This window comes from Dendropsophus ebraccatus, chromosome 2, assembly GCF_027789765.1.
Source record: "Dendropsophus ebraccatus isolate aDenEbr1 chromosome 2, aDenEbr1.pat, whole genome shotgun sequence".
Classification (NCBI taxonomy): domain Eukaryota; kingdom Metazoa; phylum Chordata; class Amphibia; order Anura; family Hylidae; genus Dendropsophus; species Dendropsophus ebraccatus.
In genome coordinates this window covers 33,222,910-33,233,816 of record NC_091455.1, presented here as the reverse complement: position 1 = coordinate 33,233,816, position 10,907 = coordinate 33,222,910, and the positions used below count along the sequence as shown (strand labels likewise).

General features: G+C 45.9%; 1 protein-coding gene across 1 annotated transcript; it reads right to left on the bottom strand.

The window, feature by feature from the left end:
- Positions 1–275: 275 nt before the first annotated feature.
- On the bottom strand, positions 276–1,286 carry LOC138784119 (beta-4C adrenergic receptor-like). Its single transcript, XM_069959634.1, has one exon. The coding sequence runs from the start codon at positions 1,284–1,286 to the stop codon at positions 276–278; it is 1,011 nt and encodes a 336-aa protein (XP_069815735.1).
- Between the last annotated feature and the right edge of the window lie 9,621 nt (positions 1,287–10,907).

Sequence of the window (10,907 nt, the reverse complement as noted above, 5' to 3'; positions counted from 1 at the left end):
GCAAGTAAGTGTTCCTGCTTGATACATTCATACATACTGTACATGGAGTACACAGCCCCTTAGCTTCCCTGGCTTGTATTGGAGATCTACTAAATCCACAGTCAATCTTTTTTTTTTCTCATAAGAAAGTAGGTGCATGCACCAATATACAGCTGAAGTGTTACTCTCCAGGCACTGGAATAAAGCCTGGCAATTCTCTATAGCCTCTGAACTGGATAAGAACATTCCTTTTTAATGCAAGACTTTCTGGTCCTTGTAGTACTGATCCTCCAATGTCAAGACAGAGAGCTCCTGCAGCATAAGCATCTGAGGGACATGAAGATCTGGCGCGCCCCCTCGCGGAAGCGCTGGTCACATACACTGTAAACGATCACATTCCAGCAGCTATTGCTTGCAAGCATCCAAAAGGCAAAAAAAGAGAAAGTACACCACTGATAGCCCAAGACATTGCCCACCACAAACACTGCTATGGGGGTGAAGGAAGCTGTGAAGGCTATGGTCAGGACCCCTATGGTCTTGGCAGCTTTGATATCAGAGAAGGAGACTCTGAGGGGTTCATGGTCTGTGCCAGACAAGAGTTTTCTCCTGCGGGTGTACTGGTGGATGGTGGTCAGGGACAGGGCATTGATGATCAGGGTGCCCCCCAAGAGGCTGAAGTCAAAGGCTGGGAACAGCAATAGGATGTGCCACACATTGGCTGGAGAAGATGGTGCTGGGGCATAGTTACACATCCTGCTGCAACGATTGTACTCCAGTACTATGCCCCCATGGCTGGTGATGATGGGGATCATGGCAAGGAAGAAGCTGGCAGCCCAGGAGAGGAAGATGAAGAGCAATGTCCTCCTCCTGGTGATCACCACCTCCTTGTGCAGGGGCTTCAGGATGGCAATGCTCCTCTCAATGGCCAGGAGGAAGATGGTGCTGATGGACACCAAAGTGCACCCAGCAAAGACTGGACCGATGAGATAGCAAGGGTGCCAGGAGCCAACAAACAGCACCTCATATCCCTCCTCTGCCAGGGAAGAATTGATGGAAAGCATTTTAATTTCTCCATAGACAGAAAAAGGGACCACCAAGATGCCCAGAGCCAGGTCAGCCACTGCCAAGGAAGTCTTCAAGTAGCCCTGAGGAGTTCTCAAGTGCTTGGTGGCCAAGAAGACTGCCAGGATGACTGAGTTGCCCAGCAGTATGGCCAGTATGAGGGCTACCATAAAGATGAGGGTGATGACCCGGTCCCCAGAGGAGCAGCAGCCACTACAGTTGGTGTGATTGAGTACTGGGGTCATCCTTCCAAGGAGCTGGGGAGGCTGTGCTGCACCTTGCCTCTCTGCACTCTTCCTCCTATGGCTGACTCCTCATCTTCAGCAGCTGCACTCCTCCTCCACTCTTTCACTTTTCTTCTTCTTTCCCTAGGTTTCTGCTGACAATACAGCCCCCACATCTCCCTGACCCTCTCTATAGCCCCCAGTGCACCAGCTCATGCCAGGCTCCCACTTTCCTGCCCTCTGCCCCTGTTATATGGGGGGCACATGCTGATGTTATACTGTATCTCTATCTCACTGTAGTACTATAGGATAACATATAGTCCCTATCATCTCCTTGTAGCTGCAGTCAGTGGCACTCACCATGCCCCCTAAGTGATGCATCTTGTCCAGCATCTTCCTTCAGGGTCTCCATCTCCTCAGCCATCCCTCCTGCTGTCTTGTCCTCATCCCCAGAGTGATACAATGCCTCAGCTCTTCTCTAAGTTTCCTTCCTGCAGACTCCGTCCTCACTTGGTCAGGTTGGATGAGAGCTGGAGCAGCAGACCCTTCCTCTCCCCTCTGCAGCAGCAGGAGAAGATGTGCTCAGAGCAGAGAGAGCAGCTTATCTGCAGGCTTGTGTCAGTGTGGGAGCAGCACAGGGAGGGATACAGGGGGCTTGGGGGGACATCATCACCTCTGCTTAACAATGGCACTGACCTAAATCTATGCACTTACAGCAGCACTGAGCTGAGAGACAGAGAGATCTGACCTCAACCTGGAGGAACCCAGAGATTAGGGGCAGATTAGCTAGATTGTGTGTAACCTCCAAGGAGCATGGATGCAGATTTCCACAGTATCTATTATCTATCTATCTATCTATCTATCTATCTATCTATCTATCTATCTATCTCCTATCTATCTATCTATCTATCTATCTATCTATTTATTTATCTATCTATCTATCTCCTATCTATCTATCTATCTATCTTCTATCTATCTATCTCCTATCTATCTATCTATCTATCTATCTATCTATCTATCTATCTATCTATCTCCTATCTATCTATCTATCTATCTATCTATCTTCTATCTATCTATCTCCTATCTATCTATCTATCTATCTATCTATCTATCTATCTATCTATCTATCTATCTTCTATATATCTATCTATCTATTATCTATCTATATCCTATCTATCTATCTATCTATCTATCTATCTATCTATCTCCTATCTATCTATCTATCTATCTATCTATCTATCTCCTATCTATCTATCTATCTATCTATCTATCTATCTATCTATCCATCTCCTATCTATCTCCTATCTATCTATCTATCTATCTATCTATCTATCTAAAGCAATATGAGCAGCACCAATAGTAGACACGAGGTGGGTGCCTGCAGACTAGTCCTAGACCACGGACTCCCAGTAGCAATATAAGAAATATTCTGCAGCACTCCAAGATAAGTTCAAAAGGTAAACGGTGATTTTATTGCATCATAGTGAACACAGCAAACAAGCAAATAAACACGACGTTTCGGCGTCTTCTACGCCATTTTCAAGTGCAGTGGTACTACAAACAGTCTCAGGTTATATACATTTGTGTTAAATCATTCAAGACATGTGATTGGTGCAAAAAGCTGTCACTCTATTCGACAAAATTAACCTCTTACAATCTGATGTGCATATATAGTGTCCATGATAAGAGCTCCACCAAAATAGGGAGCTATTGGTGAAGAAAATAAAGTGTCCATTGGTGATAATGTCCATTCGATGAGCCAATCATGGCTGTTTCCTTGAAAAAATTTTTAAAGAAATATTTTTGTGCTTTAAAGTGAATCCCACAATGTGCCGTAATAAAACTTGAATCGGCACAGCAGAACATTTAATCGTTATTCACAGGGAGGCAATCCCATAGATTACTTCATTCAAGCCACTTGCAATATGTAGAACGTATAAAACGCTTCTGGATGCTTTCAGCCAGTGTGAATACAACGTAGCTACAGTCCGGACGGCCTCTTCCCTCAGGAGTCGCCAGGGATCCTCCTCCCTCAAGAAGATGAATCTCCAGCTGCAGTCCCGCCCTCCCGCAGGCGTGTAAACACACCCTCGGGCGGCAGAAGCTACCTCCTCCAGGTTGAAGCCGCTTACCTGAACCAGCCTCATCACTAGCGCATCGTGTGAATGACCACCAGGTCACGAAAGCTCGGTAAGTAATTAATTCCAAAATCATGCATAGGCTTGAAGAGTTCAACATGTAGGGTAGTGCCTCTCGTGTTACAAACATTGTAATTAGTATAATCTGAAAAGAGAACAAAATTTACAAAAAATTACTCATTAATATATTTTTTTTACGAATAGTTTGTAGACCAAAATTAAACTCAGATACATTATAGGCACGGGGGATCAGTGATAGAGATAACAGGCGGGCAATAACTTATCTAAACATCTGATTATTAATTTTATACGTTGAGACCCCTTGGGGCTAATGATTGTAACTCATGAATCCAGTAAAGCTCCCTCCGGAGCAGTGCTATTTTCCTATTTCCTCCTCTCTTCGGCTGTGGAATACGGTCAATTATCATAAACTTCAAATCTCGCTCACTGTGCCCAGCCTGTGTAAAATGACATGGCACAGGTAGATCCAATTTATTTTTTCGAATACTGTATCGATGTTGAGTGATACGAGTTTTTACATCCAGTGTAGTCTCACCAACATAAATTAGATTACATGGACACGTCAGTACATAAATAACCCAATCAGTGTTGCATGTGAAATATTGAGATATAGCGTATTCCTTGTTTGTAGTGGGATGTATGAACTTGTCTCCCTTTGTCATATGCCTACAGTTGACACACACCCGACATGGGTACGAACCCTTCCCGCCCGGTGCCAGCAACCGCTGTCTGTCACTGTCAGCTCCTCCAACATCAGTAAGTACCACTTGATCCTTTATGTTTTTAGGTCTCCTATATGAAAACAATGGAGGAAGCTGAAATTCAGAAATGTTATTGTGTTGTTCTTTCACAATATACCAATGTTTAAGTATTATTTTATTCACCTCCCTAGAAACATGTGAATACGTACTTACAAATGGAATGCGATCTGTAGTACGAGTCACAGTTTTAGGTATTAGCAAATCATTCCGCTTATTGTTTTTAACCTTTTCCTTGCATTGTTCTAATAATCTTCTAGGGTAACCCCTTGCACAAAATTTAGTAGTCATTTTGTCTAGTGAGATGTCCAGATTTTTTTCATCTTCGACTATCCTCCTAGCCCTCAGCATTTGTGAGTAAGACTTCAGCATACTTGGAGGATGGCAGCTGTTAAAATGCAAAAAATTATTGCAATCAGTTTTTTTAGAAAAAAAGATCTGTCGTTAGTCTGTCATTCCTCACAGTCAATTGTACGTCCAGAAAGTGTATGTGTTGTAGATCCATGTGGGCAACAAATTTAATTGTATCGTCCACAGTATTAATGTAATTAATGAACTCACATAGCATATTCATGCTGCCCGTCCACAGCATGAATATGTCATCTATAAAGCGCCACCACGACAGTGCATGCCTGAAGTGGTGGGCTGTAGATGAAAGTCTCTTCGAGATGGGCCATGACTATGTTGGCATACGTGGGGGCTACATTAGCCCCCATCGCCATGCCCCTTTGCTGTAAATACAGTTGTCCATCAAAACAGAAATAATTGTTAGTCAATACTAACTCCAGCAATCTTAAAATGAAGTCACATTCCTTTTTTTTTTTTTCCAATCAAATTTTTTATTCAGAAGGGGTATATAAAACAGTACAGAGCATAACAAGACAAGGAGGTCACGCAGGACCTTGTAATGACAAATATGCAAAGAGGAAGCTCTTTTATGAACACATAAAATTTTTTACTGTAATTTTGTGCAGATTATTGCCAGAAATGAAGTCACATTCCTTATCATTATAGTCCAATGTGGTAAGTGATTGAGCAATAGCTTGCATCCACCTCCCATGATCTATAGATGTATATAGACTTGTTACATCCAGTGTTACTAATATAGTCCCCTCAGGTATGTGTAGGTCAATTATTTTATTCAGCAGATCAGTCGTGCATTCGTCGCTAATGGTCTGAGGATACAGTCAAGAAAAACAGAGATATTAGACAGGATAGAGTCTCTGCCAGAGTTTTTATGTCTTTGTGTATTTTCGGGAGTAAGTATAACATCCGGAGGGAGCTTTACTGGATTCATGAGTTACAATCATTAGCCCCAAGGGGTCTCAACGTATAAAATTAATAATCAGATGTTTAGATAAGTTATCGCCCGCCTGTTATCTCTATCACTGATCCCCCGTGCCTATAATGTATCTGAGTTTAATTTTGGTCTACAAACTATTCGTGAAAAAAAATATATTAATGAGTAATTTTTGTTTGTTCTCTTTTCAGATTATACTAATTACAATGTTTGTAACACGAGAGGCACTACCCTACATGTTGAACTCTTTAAGCCTATGCATGATTTTGGAATTAATTACTTACCGAGCTTTCGTGACCTGGTGGTCATTTACACGATGCGCTAGTGATGAGGCTGGTTTGGGTAAGCGGCTTCAACCTGGAGGAGGTAGCTTCTGCCGCCCGAGGGTGTGTTTACACGCCTGCGGGAGGGCGGGACTGCAGCTGGAGATTCATCTTCTTGAGGGAGGAGGATCCCTGGCGACTCCTGAGGGAAGAGGCCGTCCGGACTGTAGCTACGTTGTATTCACACTGGCTGAAAGCGGCCAGAAGCGTTTTATACGTTCTACATATTGCAAGTGGCTTGAATGAAGTAATCTATGGGATTGCCTCCCTGTGAATAACGATTAAATGTTCTGCTGCGCCGATTCAAGTTTTATTACGGCACATTGTGGGATTCACTTTAACCCCTTAACGACATCGGGCGTACCCATACGCCCCCGTTGCCTGGGCTTTAACGCAAACGGGCGTATGGGTACGCCCGATGTTTCCCCGATCGCTGCGTGTTCACACACAGCGGTCGGGGAAGATGGCCTGCTATAAATCATAGCAGGCCATCATAGCTTCACGGCACGGGGGGTGGTTAACACCCCCCGTGCTTACGATCGCCGCTATAGGCTGATCAATTCAGATCAGCCAATAGCGGCGATCGGAACCTTTCCGGGTCATCGGTGACCCGATGACCCGGAAAAAAATGGCGGTCGGTGCTGTCCGAGGACGGCACCGACCGCCATTACTGTAAAAAGTAATGGTGATCGCCGTGCCACCGGCCCGATCGCCGTGAATGGCCGGCCGGCCATTCACGGCGATCGGGCCGGTGGCACGGCGATCAGAGTCCCACAATATAGTAAATACCTGCCCTGGACCCCTCAGCTAGGTAGCCGAGGGGTCCAGAGCAGGTATTTGTACATTACTCACCTGTCCCGGGCTCCTGATCGGCGTCTTCCGGGTTCGCGGCGTCCTCCATCTTTCCGTTCGGTCTTCGGGTCTTTCCGGCGGTCCCCGTCGTCTTCTTTCGGCTATTTTCGGCTCCAGCCTCGTCATTTTCCGGATTTTGCGCTCTGCTGCCCCCTAGCGGCTGATATGTGTAATACACTTATCAGCAGCTACAGGGATATTCAGAATGTAGAAAAAGGGGGGGGTTTTTTTCCAAATTTTTTTTTTTCTATTTTCCGCACCCTATCGCCGCTGAGTGTTGATCAGCATCGCACGAAAGTGCGCTGCTAATCAGCAACTCCTCCTTTTTGGCGTAGGGTGTTTTTTTTCTATATCCTACTGCCACGGTCTGCTTATAAGTGCCGCACATAAGTGCGCCATTTATCAGCAACTCCTTTGTTGGCGTAGGTTTTTTTTTTATACTTACTGTAAAAAATCACGTAAAAAACACTACATTACACCACACTACATTGAATAAAGTTTGACACTACACCACTACATACCCCATATACCAATCCCCGTATAAAGATGGCCCCCAGGGTGTTTTCGGCGTCAGAGGGATACGTTATTATTACCTCCGACACCGAAACAGCCAGTGAGGATGAATGGGGGGGATCCTTCTTTCCTCCATTCATCCTCATCATCCAGTGACGTGTCTGGGGGTAGCGTAGCGTACGCTGCCCCCCAGACACGTCTTTTCCGCCAGTACCGTCCCAATAAGAGATCACAGTATGGTGTGAAATTCTACAAACTCTGTGAGCGTACCTCAGGGTACACTTACAGATTTCGGGTACGTGCAAACTGCGGAATGGCGAAGGATAACCCTTCGTGCATTCCGCAGCTGGCACCCGCCGGCGGACTAATGCGGGCGCATGTCTCTACCCGTGTCATAGACTCCAATCTATGCACGGGCGGAATCCGTCGTCCATCCAAAGAATGAACACGTTGGACGGAGAGCGGAATCCGCCCGTGCATAGAATGGAGTCTATGACACGGACGGAGACGTGCGCCTGCATCAGTCCGCCGGCGGGTGCCAGCTGTGGAATGCACGAAGGGTTATCTGTCGCGATTCCGCAGTGTGCATGTACCCTTAGAGTGTATGTAGGAAGGGACACCCGAATCCAGCCCCCAGATGCCCCCTCCCCCCCCCCCCATCCTCGGAGTTAGTGGGAAGATCGTCCGGGAACTGATCTTCCCACTGCTGGATAAAGGTCACCACCTGTACGGGGATAACTTTTATACCAGCACCCCCTCTTCCGGTCCCTCGCTGCCCTGTAGCTTGCGGCACGATCCGAACATATCAGAAATAGTAATAGCGCCCTAATATTTAGCAGCCATGGAGCGGACCCAGCGCTTCTGGATATGAGGGACCCCGTATCGCACCAGGACAACATTTTCCAGGTGACGTCCCCCACACTGGAGAACAGGAGACCCCAGAAGAAGTGCAGAGTGTGGGGTAACAGGGGGATCAGGAAGGACAACATTTTCCAGTGTGACACCTGTCCTGATCACCCCGGCCTCTGCATACTGGATCGCTCCAAGGCGTACCACACGTCACTGGGGTTCTACATTATCTAAATTCTGTCCCTTATTCCTATTTCAGGGGTCACGTTGATCCAGGGATTATTCTGATCGCCATTATGGAGTCGGGAAGGAATTTTTCCCCTGTGATGAGGCTACTGTCGTCTGCCTCACGAGGATTTTTTGCCTTCCTCTGGATCAACACAGGTTGAGTTTGATGGACACCTGTCATTTCCAACCTTATAAACTAATAATTAGCCCAATACCCCAAATAAATTAGAATTGTCCCTTTTCCCCAGCTAAGTAGGTATGGCCGCCATTCCCATTAGAGGATGCCATGATGCAATTACAAAGCCTCTGTGCGGCCAGGACAGTAGAAACCCCCCACAAGTGACCCCATTCTGGAAACTACACCCCATAAGGAATCTAAGAAGGGGGGCAGCGGGGATATGGCCCCCTGGTGACGGCCACATTTGGGACGTGAAAGTGAAAAAAATTGTATTTTTTATTTTCTCGGCACATGTTCTACGTAAGTGCCCGTCACCAGGGGGGTCCATATGCTCACTGCACCCCTTGTTAGATTCCTTATGGGGTGTAGTTTCCAGAATGGGGTCACTTGTCGGGGGTTTCTACTGTCCTGGCAGCACAGGAGCTTTGTAATTGCGACATGGCCTCCATCCTCCATTCCAGCCTCTAAATGGCGCTCTGTCCCTTTGGTGACTTGCCCTGTGCCCATATGGCACATTATGCCCACATGTGGGGTATTTTCGTACTCAGGGGACACTACCCTACACGTTTTGTGTTCATTTTCTTTTTTAACCCCTTGTGGAAATGGAAAAAAATCAAGGCTAGACCAACATTTAGTGTAATTTTTGTAAAATTTTTACTCTAAATTATTAATCTTGTCATGTTTCATTTAATGTGTAGAGCAATTTCCCCTGAGTACGGAAATACCCCACATGTGGACATAAAGCGCCATGCGGGTGCAGGGTAAGCCTCCGAAGGGAAGAAGCGCCATTTGGTTTTTGAAGGCTGGATTTGGATGGAATGGATTTCGAGGGGCCATGTTGCATTCAAAAGGCCCCTGTGTTGCCAAGACAGTTGAAACCCCCCACAAGTGACCCCATTATGGAAACTGCACCCCTCAAGGAATGTAACAAGGGGTGTAGTGAGCATATGGACCCCACTGGTGACGGACACAAATGTGGAACAATGTGGCGTGAAAATGAAATATTACATTTTTTACACTATAATGTTGGTTTAGCCTTGAATATATCATTTTCACAAGGGGTTAAAAGAGGAGAAAAAAAACAAAATGTGTAGCGCAATTTCCCCCGAGTCCGTAAATACCCCACATGTGGACATAAAGCACCATACGGGTGCAGGGTAAGCCTCCGAAGGGAAGGAGCACCATTTCGTTTTTGAAGGCTGGATTTGGATGGAATGGATTTTGAGGGGCCATGTTGCATTCAAAAGGCCTCTGTGTTGCCAAGACAGTTGAAACCCCCCACAAGTGACCCCATTATGGAAACTACACCCCTCAAGGAATGTAACAAGGGGTGTAGTGAGCATATGGACCCCACTGGTGACGGGCACAAATGTGGAACAATGTGGCGTGAAAATGAAATATTACATTTTTTACACTATAATGTTGGTTTAGCCTTGAATTTATCATTTTCACAAGGGGTTAAAAGAGAAAAAAACACACAATATGTGTAGAGCAATTTCCCCCGAGTCCGTAAATACCCCACATGTGGACATAAAGCGCCATGTGGGCGCAGGGCAAGCCTCCGAAGGGAAGGAGCGCCATTTGGATTTTGGAGGTTGGATTTGGCTAGAATGGATGATGAACGCCATGTCGCATTTACAGAGCCCTCGTGCTGCCAAAACACTGGAAACCCCCCACAAGTGACCCCATTCTGGAAACTGCACCCCTCAAGGAATCTAACAGGGGGGGAAAAGAGGATATGGACCCCTTGATGACGGGCACATTTGTGCCATGAAAGTGAAAAAATGAAATTTTTCCCTTTCACGTCACATTGTTCCACATTTGTGCCCGTCACCAGTGGGGTCCATATGCTCACTGCCCCCCTTGTTAGATTCCTTGAGGGGTGTAGTTTCCAGAATGGGGTCACTTGTGGGGGGTTTCCAGTGTCTTGGCAGCACGAGGGCTCTGTAAATGCGACATGGCCCTTGAAATCCTTTTCAGTGAAATTCAGCTTCCAAAAGCCAATTGGCGCTCCTTCCCTTTGGAGGCTCGTCCTGCGCCCGCTTGGCACTTTATCGCCACATGTGGGGTATTTCTGTACTCGGGAGAAACTGCGCTACACATTTTTTGTCTTTTTTTGCCTCTTATCCCTTTAAGAAAATGAAAAATTGAAGGCTAGAACAACGTTTTAGTGTAAAAAATAAATTTTTCTTTTTTCACGCCATATTGTTCGGAAAATCTGTGAAGCACCTGTGGGGTCCAAATGCTCACCGCACCCCTTGTTACATTCCTTGAGGGGTGTAGTTTTCTGAATGGTGTCCCTTTAGGGGTGTTTTTTAGGTTTTGACACCCCAGAGCCTCTGCCAACCTGAAGTGGTACAGTCAAAAATGACCAAATATAACGGAGGCGTTGAAATTCACTAGGCGCTCCCTTATATCTGAGGCTTGTGGTTGCGTCAAATAGCGCAATAGGGCCACATATGGAGTATTTCTATAAACTGCA

What these genes read in the sequence shown, in the direction of transcription:
- LOC138784119 (XM_069959634.1), bottom strand. Translation starts at nt 1,286, where the DNA reads ATGACCCCAGTACTCAATCACACCAACTGTAGTGGCTGCTGCTCCTCT.